General features: G+C 40.5%; 1 protein-coding gene and 1 long non-coding RNA gene across 3 annotated transcripts in view; one reads left to right on the forward strand and one right to left on the reverse strand.

Annotated features, from left to right (window-relative positions):
- The window catches only part of LOC149978890 (uncharacterized), a 699,006-nt gene that overhangs the window by 660,577 nt on the left and 15,616 nt on the right, over positions 1–22,813 (forward strand). The window lies entirely within an intron of this gene.
- LOC110486154 (beta-1,4 N-acetylgalactosaminyltransferase 2) overlaps positions 5,090–22,813 on the reverse strand; it is a 28,102-nt gene continuing 10,378 nt past the window's right edge. For both annotated transcript variants that reach the window (XM_090196230.1, XM_090196231.1), the window contains exons 2-11: positions 19,163–19,290; positions 18,788–18,931; positions 18,356–18,462; positions 18,176–18,213; positions 16,338–16,515; positions 16,154–16,240; positions 12,981–13,162; positions 10,772–10,915; positions 9,639–9,870; positions 5,090–5,780 (exon numbers count right to left, since the gene is read on the reverse strand). In XM_090196230.1, coding sequence (XP_090052356.1) covers positions 5,596–5,780; positions 9,639–9,870; positions 10,772–10,915; positions 12,981–13,162; positions 16,154–16,240; positions 16,338–16,515; positions 18,176–18,213; positions 18,356–18,462; positions 18,788–18,931; positions 19,163–19,290 — 1,425 coding nt within the window. In that variant the 3' untranslated portion in view covers positions 5,090–5,595. The remainder of the gene's footprint in view (positions 5,781–9,638; positions 9,871–10,771; positions 10,916–12,980; positions 13,163–16,153; positions 16,241–16,337; positions 16,516–18,175; positions 18,214–18,355; positions 18,463–18,787; positions 18,932–19,162; positions 19,291–22,813) is intronic.

A 22,813-nucleotide genomic window follows, 5' to 3' on the forward strand; every position in this document is an offset into this window, starting at 1 on the left:
TCAGAAAAATATAAACATAATAATAATGTTTTACCTGCACCTTTATGCAGAGGATACAGTTGTGTATTCTATTGCCCCGCTGATCATGATCTACCTGAACTACAGTATGCTTTCATTTTTTTTACAGAAAACCTTTATTGACCTTAAATTATTATTAAATACGTGCAAAGCTAAGTATATGTTGTTTTCTAGCGTGCACAAAAAATGATTCTAATGATTGAAGTGTATGTACCTAGTATGGTGTATCAGTATAGATGTTAAGTTGTCTTAAAAAAAAAAATTTGTTAATTAAGACGCTGAATATAGAAAGGAGCTTCTTCTATAGAAATAGGTCACGCCTCTTGCTTAATAGTACAAAGCAGATCATTTAGTCGATGTTCTTACTGGTCCTAGATTATGGCAAAATCATTTATATGAATGCAGCTGCCACTTCATTAAAGCCATTAGATACATTTGACCATAGATCACTTTGTTTTATTATGGGTACAGGTTCAGTACACATCCCTGCATTCTCTATCCTAAAGTAGGCTGACCTTTGAGGTCACGTCAGTCAATTCATTGCTCTCGTTGCATTTATAAAGCTCTTTGACATACTGTAAACTCCCTTTGTAGCTAGCATCTATAATAACCATTAGAAAATACTAGTCGGAGTTATCATACAGTCTCAGGGATTGCTAGCTCTGGAAATTCCTTTGGTCTGTATAGAGTTAGGTCAATCAGCTCTTTACAGTTTACTTGTGGAACAATCTCCAAGCTTCTGTAAACGTTGATGTTTTGGTGACTCTAGGTTAATACAGACTGCTGAATGAGGACCTGTTACAACTTACAAAACCTTTAAAGGAGTTCATGAAACCATTCAGTCATGGATGTACTGTATGTAAACATACGTAACACATATTGCTTGTTACAGAAGACTACGGTAGTACATTGAATAGCCATTCATCATTGTTACACCTCCTTGATGTGATGGTTCTCTATGTCTGTACATGTTTATAATCCACATAGTGTGAATAGTGGTTTCCATAAAGTTATTACCCCCCTAAACCTGAAATTACCACATTTCTACTCTAATTACTACTTTCTTACCACTATTACTTTGGGGTTCTAATCCCCCTCTTTCAGAATCCTATTACTTTGGGGTTCTAATCCCCCTCTTTCAGAATCCTATTACTTTGGGTTCTAATCCCCCATCTTTCAGAATCCTATTACTTTGGGGTTCTAATCCCCTATCTTTCAGAATCCTATTATTTTGGGTTCTAATCCCCCTCTTTCAGAATCGCCACTGTGAACAAATCTTCAAAATTCATGAACGTTCACTATCTTCATCCCTAAACTACCAACAATAACTATTGTCTAATGTTATTCTCAATGACCTTACTGCCAATATGAACGTTTTATATCTAGCTAAATACAATGTTGGAGCCAGTTTTCATGTCTTTGGATATGCAAACATGTATTAGTGTCATGCCCTGATCCGTTTCACCTGTCCTTGTAATTGTCTCCACCCCCCTCCAGGTGTCGTCCATCTTCCCCATTATCCCCTGTGTATTTATACCGGTGTTCTCTGTCTGTTGCCAGTTCGTCTTGTTTGTCAAGTCAACTAGCGGTTGTCTCAGCTCCTGCTTTTCCCAAGTCGCTCTTTTTACTCCCCCTCCTGTTTTTTTCCCCTTGACTGTCCGGACTCTGAGCCCGCCTGCCTGACCACTCTGCCTGACCCTGACTCCCGTCCTGTACCGTTGCCTCTACTCTGGATTTACTGAACTCTGTCTGACCGGACCCCAAGCCTGCCTGCTGTCCTGTACCTTTGCCCCACTACTCTGGATTATCGACCCCTGCCTGCCTTGACCTTTGTTTGCCTGCCCCTGTAGATGTAATAAACATTGTTACTTCAGCACAGTCTGCACTTGGGTCTTATCTGAAACGTTATAATAAGATTATATTTCTCATGAAGAATGTTGTTTTAATTCTATAAAAGCGTCACGCCTTGTTTTGGTCATATGTTCTCTTATGGATCAATGATTTTAAATGACAATATAGCAATTATGTTCTCGCCTCAATTACTTAGAAGTGCATGTGGTCCCACCCGTCCCATGTGTGCCCAGGTGCATAATTGGTAGCCCAGAGAGAGTCAGGATGTAAGGCATACTAGTTATGGCAAATGTTAGGAAGACCTGGTTGTTGTTAAATATATATAAAAGCAAATCTTTACTTTGACCACATTTTTTCACCTACTTTTTATTTGGGACTTTTTCATTTACCACATTGCTTGGCTCCAGCCAATGGAAGCTCAGTACATGTACCAATAAAAAGAATGCAAGTCAACCATTGATGGATGGTGACGAAAGTAATGATATTGCCAGTAGTCATGTTAAGGTTTTCAATATTTTCATTGGTGGAGTTTATTGATTTGCATGTGACTGTGCATTATATGATGCCTGAATAGGATCAAGCCTACTGGAATTCCTGATCAATTCTCGATTCAAAAAGACACACCACTGTTTTGGGGTTAATTCCACATCTGCTTGCATTGCTTGGTAGTGTATTAGCATGGTATGAAACGTAAATAATACAATTTAAGTCCATTTAAAATAAAACAGTCTCCTAAATTGTGAGGACACAATTTTTATCCACAACAACAAAATATTTTAGGATGTACCTGTTTTCAGTAGAGAACATATGCAGATTATTTTACAACTTTGTGTTTTGTTTTAATTATTGTTCTTTAGTAAATAGGAAACTCAACAGTGTGTTAGTCTGAGAAACATGAATTAGATAGTAGTTTTATGTTTGTGAAACCTTGAAATGTACACAATGAGAAGTGATATTGTAACAATGATCGGGATGATCGGGATGATCTGTGTTCAATACAGGAGGAAAACAAACTGTAGCATGCTTTCTGGTCACGCGCCTCTAACAGTACACTTCAAGCTACCCTCGTTCAAGATGGCCGTACTTCTTCATTACACAAAGGAAAAACCTCAACCAATTTCTAAAGACTGGTGACATCCAGTGGAAGCGGTAGGAACTGAAAGAAGGTCCCATAGAAATCTGGATTCCCAATGAAATCTCCATTGAAAAGAGTGACCTAAAAAAAAATCTGAATGGTTTGTCCTATGGGTTTCGCCTGCTAAATATGTTCTGTTATACTCACAGACATGATTCAAACAGTTGTAGAAACTTCAGAGTGATTTCTATCCAAATCTACTAATAATATGCATATCTTATCTTCTGGGGATGAGTAGCAGGCAGATGAATTTGGGCATGCATTTCATCCGGAAGTGAAAAATACTGCCCCCTGTCACCAAGAAGTTAAGGTTGCTGCCCCATCATCGCCAACCTTATCTCAGACATGTTTAACATGTCTCTCCATTATGGGGAGGTTCCCATTGCTTGGAAGGCAGCCACGGTTCATCCTTTTTAAAGGGGGAGATCAAGCTGATCCTGTTATAGGCCTATTTCTGTTTTGCCCCGTTTATCAAAAGTGTTGGAAAAACGTATTCTCTCTGGTACACAATCTGGTTTCCGCTCAGGTTATGGATGTGTCACTGCAACCTTAAAATGTCCTCAATGATGTCACCACTGCCCTTGATTCTGAACAATGTTGTGCTGCTGTTTCTATTGACTTGGCCAAAGCTTTAGACATGGTAGACCATTCCATTCTTGTGGGCCGGCTAAAGAGTATTGGTGTCTCTGAGGGGTCTTTGTCCTGATTTGCTAACTACCTACCTCAAAGACTGCAGTGTATAAAGTCAGAACATCTGCTGTCCCAGCCACTGCCCGTCACCAAGGAAAAACCCCAAGGGTCAATCCTAGGCCCCACGCTCTTCTCAATTTACAGCAACATAGCTAAGTAGGAAGTTCCTTAGCCATTTATATGCAGATGATAGTGTCTTATACTCAGCTGGCACCTCCCCGGATTTTGTGTTAAACTCTCTACAACAAGCTTTCTCTACCCTTAACCTTGTTCGGAACACCTCCAAAACAAAGGTAATGTGGTTTGGTAAGAAGAATGCCCTCTCCCCACAGGTGTGATTACAACCTCTGAGGGTCTAAAGCTTGAGGTAGTCACCTCATACAAGTACTTGGGAGAATGGCTAGGCGGTACACTATCCTTCTGTCAGCACATATCAAAGCTGCAGGCTAAAGTTAAATCTAGACTTGGTTTTCTCTATCGTAATTGCTCCTCTTTCACCCCAGCTGCCAAACTAACCCTGATTCAGATGACCATCCTATCCATGCCAGATTACGGAGACATAATTCATAGATTGGCAGGTAAGGGTGCTCTCGAGCGGCTAGATGTTCTTTAATATTCGGCCATCGGATTTGCCACCAATGCTCCTTATAGGACACATCATTGCACTCTATACTCCTCTGTAAACTGATCATCTCTGTATACCCGTCGCAAGACCCACTGGCTGATGCTTAATTTATAAAAAACCTCTTAGGCCTCACTCCTCCCTATCTGAGATATTATCCCCCCCCCCCCCACACACACACACACACACACACACACACACACCTTTGGGGGGGTGGAGAGAGGGGTCCAGAGGAAGAGCTCATTCATTCCTGGGCCTGTCCGATCTGACATAGAGCAAGTATTATCTTAAGCCATTCTCGCATGCGAAACACAGGAGAAAACCTCCAGTTTGTTGGCAAAAAAAGGGGTGTTGAGGCAGCTGTGTATGAAAATCTTCACTGATGAATCATTCGGTTGGAAAATGTAACCCATATGGCCTTCACTCATATCAATCACACCATTAAAACAATCCGGTGCATCACAAAGAATGGCATCGATGGTTTTGTCATCGTGACCCAGACATGAAGGACACAATACACCTAGAATTGGTCTAGGAGACATGTTTTCTGTAGATTCTCTCTGGGTTTCTTGTCACTCGTAGTGTTCACAGGACAAGACTAACACTTACTTATACTCAGGCAGACCTACCTAGAAAGGACTTTTTCACTCTACAAAGGGTCACAAGCTCACTACACAGCAGCTCCATAAGTTCACTACATAAATTCCAAATGGTTTCAAAAATGTCAAACAGTTGAAACTCAGGCCTCCCCAGTCACTACAAAAATTCCCAACCATTTCAAATGTTCAAACACATTTTCTTTAATTTCAACAAGGTCACTTCACCACACATCAATCACCAGTCCATTACTTTTTATATCAAACATATGCTTTACTTCAAAGAGACAGGTGCCCTATCAATTTACACAAGCACACCCAAAATAGCGAGAACATCCAGACAGGATATCCTTAAAAGGGCATAAACACAGGAATAACTCAGAAATCACTTTTTGACCGCAACTGTCTACTATATACTCTTTATCACTCCTGTGAGCACAGAACTCAGTAGAGGAGAAAGTACCTAGAGCAACAGTTTCAGACCATTCTAAATGTGACTGTAAAACCTTTATTTTTTCACAAACGGTCAAAAAAAAAAGATACGGGTTTCGTCACCTCACTCATTTGCTTCCTGTACATTTTTTGAAGAGAACTGCACCACTACAGACAGGATGCCGCGATTACACATTTGGAATCGTGCACCTCACTATTGCGCCACTATTTTCACTGTAATTCTTTGTAAACTATCCATAACGGATACATTTCAGGTGGTTCTTGAAGAAGTGGTGAGCTAGTTTGTCTTCTAAATCTTTGGATTTTTGACGCCGGAACGACGAGTACTTTGCGTTTGCAATTTTGGGTTGGTGGCCGATGCTGACATGACTACAGCTGGCAACCAGCAAACTGCCCAACCCATCCATGAAGAACTCTGAAACAGACATATGGACAGGGAAAGTGGAATGGAGAAAAGATGAATTACCAAAGACAGCAGTGCCTTAAGCGTAAAAACAGCAACATGGGTTTAAAAAAGCAACATCTATAGAAACAATTGACTTTTTCTAAACTTACCACACGTAACCAAATTTGTCTTGACACAGCTTACCAGATTTCCTACTGACATAGTTTACAGACTTGCTGCAATCTGTGGATGTGCTGTTGAGCAAAGCACCTAACCCTAACTGCTCCTGCAAGTTACTCTGGATAAGAGTGTCGGCTAAATTACTCAAATGTAAAACATGTGCAAAGGTTTATACGGGGATTTACCGGCCCTCTTAGCATAGGATGAACTTTAATGTCACTGGTGGGAATAATTGTCTTAGACACACAGTACTGCTATATACAGTACAAACCGACTGAAAAATACACACATTATACAATACCGCCGCCATACACTTTGTTCACTTCTCATACTGTATATCTACATACAGATGAGGTAGGAAGTTCACATACACTTAGGTTGGAGTTATTAAAACTCGTTTTTCAACCACTCCACAAATTTCTTGTTAACAAACTATAGTTTTGGCAAGTCGGTTAGGACATCTACTTTGTGCATGACAAGTCATTTAGATTATTTCACTGTATCACAATTCCAGTGGGTCAGAAGTTTACATGAACAAAGTTGACTGCCTTTAAATAGCTCGGAAAATTCCAGAAAATGATGTCATGGCTTTAGACGCTTCGGAGTCAGTGCCTCTTTGCTTGACATCATGGGAAAGTCAAAATAAATCAGCAAAGACCTCAGGAAAAATAATTGTAGACCTCCACAAGTCTGGTTCATCCTTGGGAGCAATTTCCAAATGCCTGTAGGTACCACGTTCATCTGTACAAACAATAGTACGCAAGTACAAACACCATGGGACCACGCAGCCATCATACCGGGAAGGAAGGAGACGCGTTCTGTCTCCTAGAGATGAACGTACTTTGGTGCGAAAAGTGCAAATCAATCCCAGAACAACAGCAAAGGACCTTGTGAAGATGCTGGAGGAAACAGGTACAAAAGTATCTATATCCACAGTAAAAACAAGTCCTATATCGAAGAAGCCACTGCTCCAAAACCGCCATAAAAAGCCAGACTATGGTTTGCAACTGTACATGGGGACAAAGATCACACTTTTTGGAGAAATGTCCTCTGGTCTGATGAAACAAACATAGAACTGTCATAATGACCATCGTTATGTTTGGAGGAAAAAGGGGGAGGCTTCCAAGTCGAAGAACACCATCCCAACCGTGAAGCACGGGGGTGTCAGCATCATGTTGTGGGGGTGCATTGCTGCAGGAGGGACTGGTGCACTTCACAAAATAGATGGCTTCATGAGGGAAAATGATGTGGATATATTGAAGCAACATCAAGCTAACAGTCAGAAAGTTAAAGCTTGGCCGCAAATGGGTCTTCCAAAGGGACAATGACCCCAAGCATACCTCCAAAGTTGTTGCAAAATGGCTTAAGGACAACAATGTCAAGGTATTGGAGGGGCCATCAAAGCCCTGACCTCAAATCCAATAGAAAATATGTGGGCAGAACTGAAAAAGCGTGTGCGAGCAAGGAGGCCTACAAACCTGACTCAGTTACACAAGCTCTATCAGGAGGAATGGGCCAAAATTCACCCAACTTATTGTGGGAAGCTTATGGAAGGCTACATGGAACGTTTGATCCAAGTTAAACAATTTAAAGGAAATGCTACCAAATACTATGTGTGTAAACTGCTGACCCACTGGGAATGTGATGAAATAAAGAGAAGCTGAAATAAATCACGCTACTATTTTTCTGACATGTCACATTCTTAAAATAAAAGTGGTGATCCTAACTGACCTAAGACAAGGAATTTTACTATGATTAAATGTCAGGAATTGTGAAAAACTGAGTTTAAAAGTATTTGGGTAAGGTGTATGTAAACTTCTGACTTCAACTGTACATAACACATACTGGCCAAGTCTCCCTCCTAAAATAAATCAAGAAGCTAAACAACTAATATGTATACAGTACCAGTCAAAAGTTTGGAGACACCTACTCATTCAAGTTTTAGTTTTTACTATATTGTAGAATAGCGAAGACATCAAAACTATGAAATAACACATATGGAATCATGTAGTAACAAATTCAAATATAATTTTTCAAAATAGCCACCCTTTTCCTTGATAACAGCTTTGCACACTCTTAACCAGCTTCACCTGGAACGCCTGTCCAACAGTCTTGAAGGAGTTCCCACATATGCTGTGCACTTGTTGGCTGCTTTTCCTTCACTCTGCCGTCCAACTCATCGCTCGTGTTTCTTGGTCTCACATCTTCTTCTAATTGGTGTCCTTTAGTAGTGGTTTCTTTGCAGCAATTCAACCATGAAGGCCTGATTCACACAGTCTCCCCTGAACAGTTGATGTTGAGATGTGTCTGTTACTTCAACTCTGTGAAGCATTTATTTGGTCTGCAAATTCTAAGGCTGGTAACTGAAATTAAATTATTCTCTGCAGCAGAGGTAACTCTGGGTCTTCCTTTCCTGTGGAGGTCCTCATGAGAGCCAGTGTAGTCATAGTGCTTGATGGTTTTTGCGACTGCACTTGAAGAAACTTTCAAAGCTCTTGAAATGTTCCATATTGACTGACAGTCATATCTTAAAGTCTTTGCTTATTTGAGCTGTTCTTGCCATAATATGGACTTGGTCTTTTACCAAATAGGGCTTTCTTCTGTATACCAACCCTACCATGTCACAACCCAACTGATTGACTCAAACGCATTAAGGAAAGAAATTCAGTCTACAAAGGGACATCGAAGGGGAGCTGGTCGAGAGTTTCAGGTTCCTTGGTGTCCACATCACCAATGACCTATCACGGTCCAACCACACCAAGACAGTTGTGAAGAGGGCACAACACCTTTTCTCCCTCAGGAGACTGAAAAGATTTGTCATGGGTCCCCAGATCCTCAAACAGTTCCACATCTGCACCATCGAGAGCATCCTGACCGGTTACATCACCGCCTGGTATGGCAACTGCTCGGTATCTGACCGTAAGGTGCTACAGAGGGTAGTGTGTATGGCCCAATACATAACTGGGGCCAAGCTTCCTGCCATCCGAGACCTATATACTAGGCGGTGTCAAAGGAAAGTCCCAAAAATTGTCAAAGACTCCAGTCACCCAAGTCAGACTGTTCTCTCGGTTACCGCCGGGCAAGCTGTACCGGAGCGCCAAGTCTAGGACCAAAAGGCTACTTAAGGCTTGGGGGTAGAAGCTGTTAAGAACAATAAATCAAATGGCCATCTGGACTTTTTACATTGACCCCCCCACCCATTTGTTTTGACATTGCATAGATATTAAACAGTAAGTAGCAGCATAGTCACTTTACCCCTAACTACATGTACAAATTTCCGCGACAAACCCCGCACATTGACTCGGTACCGGTACCCCCTGTATATAGGCTTGTTATTGTGATACTGTTAATTGAAATGCATTCCAGGAAGCTGGTTGAGGGAATGCCAAGAGTGTGCAAAGCTGTCAAGGCAAAGGGTGGCTACTTTTGAAGAATATAAAATACATTTAGATTTATTTAACACTTTTTGGGGGGTTATTTCACTGTTTTGATATCGTCACTATTATTGTACGTTGTAAAAAAAATAGTAAAAATAAAGAAAAACCCTGGAATGAGTAGGTGTGTCCAAACTTTCGACTGGTACTGTATGTATATAAAATAAAATCAAAAAGTATCCCATCTAATGGAGCTCTTCAGACCTCAGCGAGACTTCCTGGATAAATAAAAGGTTAAATATATATGCAAAAAAATAATAATTTAAAAGCCAACCTGAATGCGCCACTCTCTTCAGCCGGGGGTCAAAGCCCACTTTGCGCACGGCGTCGGTGCGACCCAGGAATAAGTTAACCACCCCGCTGGTGAAGGAGCAGGTAGGGAAGCCTGGAACAGGTTGGTATTTCACTGCACCCTTTCTGTTCAGACAACCCCCGTCCTCCCCATTACCCTCCTCGTACACCAAAGAGAAGTAGAACTGGCCGTGGCCCGCCACAGAGCCCCCCACCTGATCACAGGAGGCAGAGAACAGAGTAGGTCCACATGTAGTAATAATATTTATTACTCTTCATTTCATTTGTAAAGCACATCTCAGACCCAATGCGTAGAAAAAAAATTGAATATAAAACAATCCAATACACAGAACATAGGAACATTTAAAAAAAATAAAGTGCTAAGAGTGTATCTAGAACCTAAAAGAGTTATTCTGCTGTACCCATAGGAGAACCCTTTGTGTAACTATTTTTTGTTATTGGTAGAACCCTTTTCGGTTCTATGTAGAAACCGTTTTACAGAGGGTTCTACATAGAACCCAAAACGGGTCTACATGAAACCAAATTGGGTTATCCTATGGGTACAGCTGAAGAACCCTTTTGGAACCCTTTTTTCCCCCCCAAGAGTGTGGAACACAGACAACAAGCAAAGCTATATTCATGTGTTGTCAGATCCAGATCCAAATAGATTTAGCAGAGGTCTTTGAAAGCTTTTCTGAACAGCAGGTTATTGACCTGTGCCTTAAACGAGTACAGAGACTCTGCAGCCCTGACAGTGTATGGAAGTACGTTCTACAGCCACAGAGCCGCTCAACTGAAAGCCCTGTCACATAGTTATTAGTCTGCTGAAGGGCTGCTGAAGGGAGAGGGACCTGGAGGAGGGAAATGTGCGTGTGGGGCAGGAGGGTAGAATGACGTCAGACAGGTACTTGGATCCAGAGTTGTGGATAGCTTAGTTGGTCTGAAGCAGGATTTTTTTTAATTTTAATTTTTTCACAACATCAATATTGCGAAGAGAAAGTGTTGATTGAGAGCTGTGCTACCACTGAATTCCAGCCCCAGTCTAAGCAAAACAGGTAATACTTGTTCTAGCCTGGTGACATATCGGGGGAATCAGGCTACAGTTACGCTGCTCACCACATCTAGTTCTGGTGTGGCCTCCATCACCTCCACCAGATTCTCGATCTTGGTTTTGTCTGTGAACACGAAGTCGTCATCGACCCAGAGGAAGTATTTGGTCGTGACCTGAGAGACAGCCAGGTTCCTGCCAGCAAACCAGCCCTTTTGGGAAGGAAAATGTCCTCAACATTACTTTGCAATCTGTGATGAAAATATCCTATAAAAAGAATGGTAAACTTGTTAACAGCAGAATGTGTTCCCGACTCAACAGTTCATCATCAAAAGTCTTTGGGTGCAGGGTTCTAAAGGCATACAGATGTAGGATCGGAATTTGACCAGCACTGTCGATGCAAAATAGTCCTGCAGCAAAGGGATTTGAACGTTTCGTACATAAAATGTTGCTTGATATGTGGTTAGGCTATTAGCTGGCTAAAATTACACTACATAAGAAGTGCAACGCAGTTAATAGAACCATGTGTTAGTACGGGTTTTCAGTGGATTTATGCAAATCCCAAAGCTCATCTGTATTTTCTTACGGTGCGTGAAAATTCACAGCAACAGTGATCAAATTAAGATCCTTCACCTGTATAACATAGTAAAGGAAACCCTGCCCTTACTGAAACAAAATGTTCTTTAGCAGCTGCAGATATCTAACAAATGGACGGGTTCTGCCGACAACCATTAGCGGTAGGAGAACAATTGGCATGCACCTATTATTTCTAGCTTATGCCACATTGTCCTACTGCTTTTCTTCACATTTAACATTTCTTATGTACATGATTTTTTTTAAAGACTAACAATTCCATAACAGCTTCACAATGGTTGGCCAGGTGAAAGCTTGGATCCCTTATTGAGGTCACTTGTTAAATCCACGAGTATGTTTACATGCACACTAATAATTGGATATTAAACTGATTATGGTAGTAGGCAGATTGTGCAATAGTCATGTAAAATAGTCACCTTACTCTGTTTATCTTAAAATAGGCGTCAGGTCAAAATCGAAGCAAGCATACGCCGATTAAGACTCCTGGTTTTCTGAGCAATCTTTCAAATGATTAGGACATGTAAACACCTTCAGCGTACCAGAGGTATTGGATCTGTGCATGTGATACCACCAGCCGAGCAAGCCTTCTTCTTTAGTGCGAGTGAAGTGTGTTCGGAACAACAAGATATGGCTCTTAGGAAGTAGTTCACACACAAACTTTATGTCAGAACTCCGAATAAAAAATGCTTCCCAAAAATAGGATGCTCGCTGTGGTAGAACGTTTTTCTTTGATTGGCGTTTGTCTGCATTCATCAAAGTAGCATTAGGTAGCCTGATTTCAGGTGTCCATGTAAACAGGATTGTTATGGAAATGATTCTTACAAAGCATGTGAATGTCTTAATCAAACTATTATATTAAGGGGGGAGTGCAACTCAATATTAGGAAGGTGTTCTTTATGTTTTGTACACTAAGTGTCAGTGGAGGCTGGTTGGAGGATGGGCTCATTGTAATAGCTAGAATTGGACTAATTAATTTCATTCCAGCCATTACAATGAGCCTGTCCTGCTATAGCTCCTCACACCAGCCTCCACTGCTCAGTATATATTGACAGTCAACGAGAAAATGAGAAAAACGTATGTGACGTCATGTAAATAAACTTGCATGCTTACGAAGGCTGTTGCCTAAACCTGCTAATTTGACTGACTGCTGCTGATAATGACAATTCAAACTTCAAGGCTTTGGTGGTTGTCTGCGTTCTTCTCAAGTGTATTTTTATTCAAATCCAGTGTGGCCGACTGGAGTTCGTTACAGATGTAGGATCTTAATTTGATTACTCACTTGTTGCTGAGAATTTTGCTGCACAGCTAACGTTTGTAATTTGCACTTCAAAACTTGCCCCAACGGAAGAAAAAAAGCATCAACCCCTACAAAATGTTCATTAATTATAATCCACATTTCCTGTTGCTGCAGGATTATTTTTCTGCTGTAGCAAACTGGCTCAAATTAAGATCCTACATCTGTAAGTGTAAGTCTATGGCATGTTGCCCTTATTGCACGGATCTGCTCCTGGAGACAAATACATACACCTGGGTTAATTAATAACTGACAATAACATTTCAATAAAATGTTATTTCTATTCCTTTCAACTCAGAAATTCAATCACACATGCATTTTATGTCCATCATCAATTCACGTTGAATGTCCACTTTGAGGTTTTCAATTTGACCAAAACCAGCTTGTACCTGTGCTGGGGGCATGATGTACTGCTCAATGTTGGAGCCATTCACTTTCTGTGGCTCCAGGCTGTCGTCGGCGATGATGATTTTGATGTCCTTGTAATAGGTCCTTATGCTACTGATGAGGACCTGCAGCTCGGTGTATCTCAGAAACGTCTTGGTGACGATGGTCACCCGGTCGTTGATATCTGCAATGAGAGAATCTCTGGTTTAATGCAGTGACATCTGAGATCCTACTGCAATTGGGAGGTGGATATGTGTTTGATTTGTATAATAAAAAAAATATAACCGTAACATGTAAGTGTTGGTCCCATGTTTCATGCGCTGAAATAAAAGATCCCAGAGGTTTTCCATACACACAAGAGTATTTCTCTCAAATGTTGTGCACAAATTTGTTTACATCCCTGATAGAGCATTTCTCCTTTTCCAAGATAATCCATCCACCTGACAGGTGTGGCATATCAAGAAGCTGATTAAACAGCATGATCATTACACAGATGCACCTTGTGCTTGAGACAAAAGGCCACTAAAATTTGCAGTTTTGTCACACATCACAATGCCACAGATGTCTCAAGTTGAGGGAGCGTAAAATTGGCATGCTGACCGCAGGAATGTCCACCAGAGCTGTTGACAGATAATTGAATGTTAATTTCTCTACCATAAGCCGCCTCCGTCATTCTACAGAATTTGTCAGTACATCCAACCGGCCTCACAACAGCAGACCACATGTAACCATGCCAGCCCAGGATCTCCACATCTGGCTTCTTCACCTGCAGGATCGTCTGAGACCAGCCACCCAGACAGCTGATGAAACTGTGGGTTTGCACAACTGAAGAATTTCTACACAAACTGTCAGAAACCGCCTCAGGGAAGTGCATCTGCATGCTCGCTGTCCTCACCAGCGTCTCGACCTGACTGCAGTTTGGCGTCGTTACCAACTTCTGTGGGCAAATGCTCACCTTCCATGGCCACTGGCATGCTGGAGAAGTATGCTCTTCATGGATTAATCCTGGTTTCAACTGTACTGGGCAGACGGCGTTGTGTGGACGAGCGGTTTGCTGATGTCAACGTTGTGAACAAAGTGCCACATGGTGGCAGCGGGGTTATGGTACGGGCAGGCATAAGCTACGAAAACAATTGCATTTTATCGATGGCAATTGTAAATGGACAGAGATACCGTGACGAGATCCTGGGGCCCATTGTTGTGACACTCACCTCCATCACCTCATGTTTGATAATGTACAGCCCCATGTCACAAGGATTATAAAGCACAGCCCCATGTCGCAAGGATCTGTACACAATTCCTGGAAGCTGAAAATGCCCCGGTTCTTCCATGGCCTGAATACTCACCATATGTCACCCGTTGAGCATATTTGGGATGCTGTGGATCGACGGGTACGACAGCGTGTTCTAGTTCCCGCCAATATCCAGCAACTTCGCACAGCCATTGACGAGGAGTGGGACAGCATTTCACAGGCCACAATGAACAACCTGATCAACTCTATGCAAAGTGGATGTGTGACGATGCAAATTGCAAATGGTGGTCAAATCAGATACTGATTGGTTTACTGATCCACTACCTACTTTTTTTTTTTTAAATGAAGGTATCTCTGCCCAACAATGCATATCTGTATTCTCAGTCATGTGAAATTCCATATCAAGGGTCCTTTTAAGGTTTTATACACAATGTTTGCAAGTGGTAGGCACCAATATTGATAATTCAATAAGATTATGATAACTTTCATATTGGTTTATTCTCCCTGTTAACCTACACTATTATGTAAAAAAAAAAAAAAAAAGCATACATGACTGTTCCTGCATGCACAAACCCTGCTCACTGACTTTTACATTAGGAAAGTCTATATAATAATATGTTACCAGAGGGCCTCCCGGGTGGCGCAGTGGTTAAGGGCCACCAGAGACTCTGGGTTCGCGCCCAGGCTCTGTCGTAACCGGCCGCGTCTGGGAGGTCCGTGGGGCCTAGCGTCGTCCGGGTTAGGGAGGGTTTGGCCGGTAGGGATATCCTTGTCTCATCGCGCACCAGCGACTCCTGTGGCGGGCTGAGCACAGTGCACCCAGCCGGCAGTGCACCCAGCCCGTAACCAAGATTGCCAGGTGCTGGCTTCCGGGTTGGACGCGCGCTGTGTTAAGAAGCTGTGCGGCTTGGTTGGGTTGTGTATCGGAGGACGCATGACTTTCAACCTTCGTCTCTCCCGAGCCCGTATGCGAGTTGTAGCGATGAGACAAAATAGTAGCTACTAACAATTGGGGAAAAAAAGGGGTAAAATTCAACAACAAAAATGTTACCCGACAACTTCAATTTTATTTAACATCTGGCTTCCACACAGACTGTTCCTACGGACTGTTATATGTGTTTTTTTTTTGTTGCTTAAGAAGCAGTGGCATCATGAACTTTACCAAATACCAGGATATCAAGGATCTGTAAAATATTCTGTATGGAGGAATGGTCTAAGATCCCTCCCAATGCGTTCTCCAAACTCACAAAGCATTTTAGAAAAAGTCTGTCATTATGCTCAAGTCTTTTTTTACTTCTTAAATCTATTTCTGAGCAGTTGTATTACTACAAAATAACAATTTCTCTCTTTTCTTGCATACAGTATTCAGCAACTCAGTTTTTTTTTTTTTTTTTATAGTCTTTTTAGCTCATCTTTATCAAAAAGGTGCCAATAATTTGACCTGGCTATGTCAATACAGCAACATTGCTGATAGCAGTTAGGTGATGGCAGGTTGAAGTTGGTAAGCCAGCAGAGTTTGGGCTCATGATGATTATGCTTTAAAAGCTCCACTTTTCAGGAATGGAGGAAGTAGGGTCATGGAATGTTGAATTTGGCAAGCTGACAGCATGTTTGCTCTGCTTTCATATTTTCATTATCTATGAGGGGTGATGTCATAATTCCTCCTGATGACCTAATCTTGGTACCTGACGATAGCCCTAAGTTGCCGTTTTAAAGACGCAGCCATTTGCACATATCTGTAGAAGCTTCATGACCAAAAAACAACAAATTAACAATCACATTATCTTTAGTGTACCCTTTATGTCTATTCCACCACTCTGATCCCGAGTCTTGATCCTCCCCCTACGGTTGATGATTCATTATCCCCAATTTCACTCTTCAGATACTGTCTACAATACAAGGGAATAAAAGGGGGCATCTCACCGTTTCCTATGTCATATAAAACGGGCACTGATGTCTGCTGGATGACAATGGGGAAGACAGCCTCATGGTGTTCAAACGTGAAGTGAGCTGGTGAAAGAGCAGGGACGGGTGGCGTCATGAGAGTCTCAGTTCATGTGGAGAGGAAGACATGGGTATGGTAGGAAAGCTGGATCTATGGCCTTACCCAAGTCTCCAGTCCTCATCCGGTACACAGTGCTGGTGTAGGTCAGTCGTCCCAGAAGATTGTTGAGGTCATATAGGCTGGTAGACTGGACAGTGATCTCTTTCTCTCCCTGTCCCTCTTGGTCTCCCTCTCCAAGGGCCTTGATGGCCAGGACACCACTGGACACACGCAGAGTCACCTGCAGGTACATAACACCATAGCGTTTTCATAGACTTAGGCCAAAGGTTGAGCAGATGGACCATTTTCCACTTCTATGGAACTTATGTGATTGCACAGTTGTTGAATCAATGTGGTTCCTGTTAGCATCTGCATACTTCTTTCTCTAATCAATTAAGTTCCTCTGGGGTGTATTAAAATTACATTTTGCTGATAAAAGTGAGATTGAAGCAGAAAAACACTGAATTGAGATTTAGCGTTTAGATACACAGTTCAAAAATGATTTGCATCTTTTGGAGCACAAAACGTGTCAGCATTACTGTCATTGTAGACAAATGTGAAAAATAGGTGGATGATTTGTTCTACATGGTAAAACTTTCATTTGAACATGTGCCTTTAATATTTGTGAAACGGTCTGCGGATAGGCAGTTAGCTAGGAAAACATTTTGGGGAAAAAACTCCTCCATCCTGTTCATTTCAATGCGGTCTCAAAAATACATACCGTAATGAGGAATAAACCCGTGTGGGGGGAGGAAAAAAACGGATGATTTGTTTACATAGCAGGTTAGGATAACTAACGCGGCAGGTTAGGTGAATAAACGGAGCAAGTTAGAATGGCTTAGGGTTTGTTACGGGTTGTCATGGGTCCACTAAATGAAGCGGTTGTAGGCCTAAATTGTAAGGCCTAATCAAGGCATTATTATAGCTATGATTCTGGGGGTCAATTACCTCAAGCATGATGAGTTTGCCATTTGTGAAGAGAATAATGTTTATTCTATTAAGTCACGAGGAGTACGCATGACAAAGACAACTGGCGCACATCTGATTTGTAGGGCTAAACATGAATAGTCATTTAACATTTTCATTAAAGAAATGGTTAATATAGCTATTATGTGATCATTTTAGTCCGATTAATAGGCAAAATAAGTTTTACAAAAATAGTGGTTGTGCGACATTGCGATTCTGACGCATGGTTAATTTTAATGAATTTCGAACCAATATATTTATTGAAGCGACACAAACAAGAAACTATGGCTGATAGTACTTTTGTTGACAGTAAGGAGCATTACAAACCCCAAAAAATGTAAATAAGATAGATATTGTGCACTTTCGGCCAGCTGTTAATTTTGCCCCAAGCCTGTTTTAGTTTAGACCCGCCTGGCAGGTACAAAAGTATATTTTAAAATAATGTATGCTAGACATATAATTAGGGTTTATAGTGTTATAGGTCATATATACTGTAAGTTGTTTATCATAACTGTTTTTTCTAGCACTATCGATCTGCGTAAATAGCAAAAAACTTTTAAAAAAGTGTTAGTTTCATCCCCGTTCTCCCCTACATGAAGTAAAAGCTAAGCAGAAAATGGTAGATATGACACCTGATGTAAAGAACCACCACCAAAAAGAGCAAGTAACTCTTAACATTAAGGGTAAAATTGACTGTTTGTATCCTGCGTTTGTCTGTACACTGGCTTTAGCCATAATATCAAATGTATTTATATAGCCCTTCGTACATCAGCTGATATCTCAAAGTGCTGTACAGAAACCCAGCCTAAAACCCCAAACAGCAAGCAATGCAGGTGTAGAAGCACCTGCATAAGTCATACACAACATAAGTCATTACAACATGGAGAACATAAGACCAATAACCAGAGTATACATTCAAAGCGTTTCGAACCAACCTTGTAACTTTGTCTTTTTGCTGCATGGAGAGCTAAACCTGAAATAATATTTTTATTGCACAATTTAAATATCGAGTTACAAAATATATTGTGTAACTGCTTTGCAAAGAACATACTATATACAGTTAGTCTATATTGATGAGGCACGGTACATAAACAAATGGTTATTGCATAGGCTACCTGGTATCAATGTCTTCTGAAGAGGGACAACAGTGAACCCCTGGATTGGATATTGAAGAGGGGTGTTGGATGGAGCTAAAATAAGCCTGTTCAGACTGGAGCTTGTCCTAAGGGGATGATCAAATGGTCCCATTAATGTTTCCTGAGAACAGCACGTACAGTTGGCCGTGCGCATGTGCATATCTAAGGCATACCAATCCATTTGGTGAGTATTGTAGCATTCTTGAAATGGAAGAATGTCATGTCCAGAAATGACCTGCTTGCCAGTGTAACGGAATTACAATAAACTAACTCCACAGTTGGCTTGAAATGTTAATGGAAGGCGGTCACGAGTGTTGCGAAGCACAGGTCTCGTGTTCGTGCCGGGGGGAGTACTCGCTAAACTACGTGATTTCCGTAACACCAGGTTACATCTGTAGTATTTTCACCCACCTGATATGATGCTTCCTGTACTCCTCAGCTCTTCGTTTGACTATGTCATCATACCGGTCTTTTGGAAGGTGATCTTTCAGTACCAACACTCCGCCTCCCTGACAGGTGCAATTGGGTTGTCTGAGACTGGTGGATGGTAGGGCTCTATTGATTCGCAGGGACAAATAGAACACAATCTGCAAGAACTGAGAAGGTCCCATTGCTGAAGATAGAGGACCAATATACAATTTTAAAACTGGTAAAATACTTTATTTATTTTCGCGATGGCAGAACAGTCTTTAAAAAAAACAAGTGTGTTTTCAGGCTTCACCATAACCGGTGAAAGTCTTCCAACTACAAGTTCAAACAAACAGTTGCTGATAAAGAAAAAGGTACCTTATTTGCTGAGGAACTAATTGATCGGTGTGTTCTTCTGTTGTGCTATAGTGGTATATGAAGGAGTACATCACTGATGCGGACAGACAGAAAATAGCTAGGACAAGTACTTGCTTGCACCTTCCCATCTGTAGAAGACAAGAGCATCATATTCTGACCAGGGAAGCAATGTAAAATCTTGAAGTGGCTACCCACTGGGAACAAACTGGTTGAATCAACGTTATGGTCATCATACATATAGGATTTTCAAAAAGTCATCAATCTAAAGAAAGACATTTTGTGGATTTCTTAACCTAAATCAAATGACATGGTTCCACGTTTTGTTGATTTCACTTTTTCAAATTGCTTGTTGACAAACTCAATCACATGTACATCAAAACTAGACATCTGGGCCCCGTGGGTAATATGCTTTCTCACTCAAACTACAACTCTGCTACTAAGACTTCACAGGGCAGCTTATTATTTTTTTGCCAAAAGTTTCAATCACCATGCAAGTTATGCAAATACAGTCATACCATATATATATATATATATATATATATATATATAGTAAAATGACAGATGGGATGAAAACAGGAGATTGATACAATTTTATAAATTAATTAACCAAGAAATGGCGGTGGAAACGTCTTTATGCGGAAATATTGATATAATAACCATCATATCGAAAGTAATCTTACAGTCACGCAAGGATATGGTGTGTTGTCCTCCCACAACGACTCGGGAAACCAGACAGTTTATTAGGATACAGATTAAATAAATGATCTTCACATTGCAGTGAAAGTACACTGAGATCAGCTTGATGCTCCTTTCCAATAAATATTGAGGGTCTTATTCTGGTGACATGACGGTCGATGCTTGACTGCCGTTCGGTGCTTAAATTTGAGCCCTATGCACCCCTCAGTTTTTAACTGTTTCGTTCCGGAATCTAGTTGCCAGGATCCGGTACCTCTCGTGGCATGAATAATAATTTTCACTGTTTGCAATGTAAACATTTTAATCAAAACGATCAAAATGTATTTCAGTTGCCTCTGTAATTACCCTGCCACTTTTTTTAAAAAGTACTCTAATGTGAAAACGTAGATTGGCTGCATCTCTCACAGAACCAGAATTTCTATGATCTTTCCCTCTCTCTGCTCTGAGACATGAGCCTGCAACTACCATCTCTCCAGAGTTCGACTTCATCATTTATTTAATTATAGGATCATAGCCATGGGAAGGGCATTGGTGGTGCTGCAGCAGCACCCCGGATACTTTGAAATACATTTGCCTGTAATTTAGCCACAGAGGATCAATAGATTACAAAATAAATCAAGTATAGCCTAGCTGTGGGTTGTGTATAACCCAATCACAATGCATTGTTTACAGTCGGGAACGCATGGCAAATCTGTCAGTGAACAGCATTCAGCCAAAACAGGCCTTGTGCAATATTTTAAATGCAATTGTGGGATAGCACAGGTTGGAAAGCAAATGGCTCCTGCTGAAACAAAAATTATTAAAAGCCTATCTTGAGAGAGATAGGCTTTTGGCAGGAGCCCATCGGCTATCGTCATGAGTGAGCTGCACATCATTGGGTGAGTCATTGAAACTGGAAAGTGGTTTGATGAATATCATTTCCTCCTCATATCAAATGTTATTGGACACATTCACATATTTTGCAGATGTTATTGCAGAAACATTAGTATACATACAATAAGTATACAAACAGACAATGATAACATATGCTAGGGGGCAGAACACATTACAGATTATACAAAGACCTTAAACGATAAAACAGTCGTATTGACTGTGTGTAACAGCTTTCTTATTGGAAGACTTGTCTTCATATACTGCTCGAATTCCTTATAGAAAACATGGAAGAGTTCACTCATAAAAAACATTTACGAATATGACATTTTACCATTAGCACAATTAGATTTATGGAGGTAAAATGTTTTTTCCTTCATCCTTATTATAGATAAGGAAACCGAGCAGCACATTCGCCCATAATAAACAAAAGTCATCAAGAATATTAACCATTATAAATATCTTGCCGTAATGCCAAAACAGTTTCTGGATGCTCAACACAATGTGTTGTTAATGTTAATGTATTTTTTGAGTTTCTTCGGGTAATGATTCGCAGGGTAATACTTATGGATCATTCTGAGAGACTTCTTTGACCATGTTAACAAGCAGGTTCTTATGTTGTGGTAATAACCATACTTTTTCCCAACAGACATTATTGACAAATGTATTCTAGTAAATTGTAACATAAGGATCAAATGGTCCCATTAATGGTCCCATACAGTATGCCTTTGAAATAAAGCACGTGTAGATCGGTTGTTCTGAGGAAGTAATGAGAAACAATTTTTCCTATTGGAGTCTCAACTGGATTAAGTGAGGGTAGCTCAAGAAGGTGAGGTCTGGTTCCACCTCTAAACAACATAAGTTCCAGATGGAATAGCGTCAAAGACTATGGCGAACTCTAGGTGTGAGTTATATTGTAACGAGATAAAACATTCCTCATAATTGAATAACAATCCTTCTGCATTAAAAAGGTTGACTCACCAGGAGGATATGAAAAAAATAAAAGACTCGTTTATATACAAAATATCCTTACTGTTCCAAATTAAATACCTATGCGGGGGGAAGTACACACACACACACACACACACACATATAAATATATATAATGACCATGCTAGCCAATGAAAAGCAGATAATTTTGCAGGAATCTTATCAATGTAATAGTTACAAAGTAACATAAAATGGAAGCCGATATTTTTATTTGTCAAACGGCAGCCAAGGATCGATCATAATTTCACCAGAATAAGACCCTCGATATTTATTAGAGTATAAAACTCCATCACAACATTTTCACCACCCTGTGAAGTTCATAACATATTTTAAGCTATTAAACTGCATGCTTTCATGAGTCATAGTAGGGATACAACACCATCGGGTGACCCCATGTTTAATATGATGGTTATTATATCAATAATTGCCGCATAAATGAGTTTCACCGCCATTTCTCGCAAAATTACCGAGACAAAAAGATCCTGCCTTGTCTAGTGTATTTTGTTTTTGTCGAAATTTGGAAAGTTTACCGGCAAATTTGCCTGTCAACATTTTTTTATCCGACACAGGCTACTCACATAAAAAGGTTGGATGGTAAAGTAGTTAGTGAAGCTCCGCGCACTTCTAGTGGTAGGCTACAATCTTATTTTAGGTTTGTGGAGATGTATTTTTATATATATATATATATATATATATATATATATATATATATATACACACACACATTTGATTATTTTTTTAATCTACCGATTTTGAAGACTGGTTTGCAGATACTTATTGGATGGATAAACCCCAAATGTAAATTGTATAGTATGTATTGTATGTAAATACAAAAAAATATGTTATAATATAGCCATAGCCCTGTAAATAGTAGGCTACGCCAAATTCATGATATTAATAAACATTTACATTTGGATAAGACAATATGCAAATGTTTACTATTCATTTAATGAAAGTTCCGTAGGTCTACTATAAGGCTAAATATATGCCTTGACGCATACTAGCCTACACAAACGGAAAGCATATATCAATTATGCGAACTACATTTTAAAACTGCTTAGTGAAAAGGCTAAAATTACAAACCTTTTTGCACAC

This window comes from Oncorhynchus mykiss, chromosome 13, assembly GCF_057628025.1.
Source record: "Oncorhynchus mykiss isolate SJ-2025 chromosome 13, ASM5762802v1, whole genome shotgun sequence".
Lineage (NCBI taxonomy): Eukaryota > Metazoa > Chordata > Actinopteri > Salmoniformes > Salmonidae > Oncorhynchus > Oncorhynchus mykiss.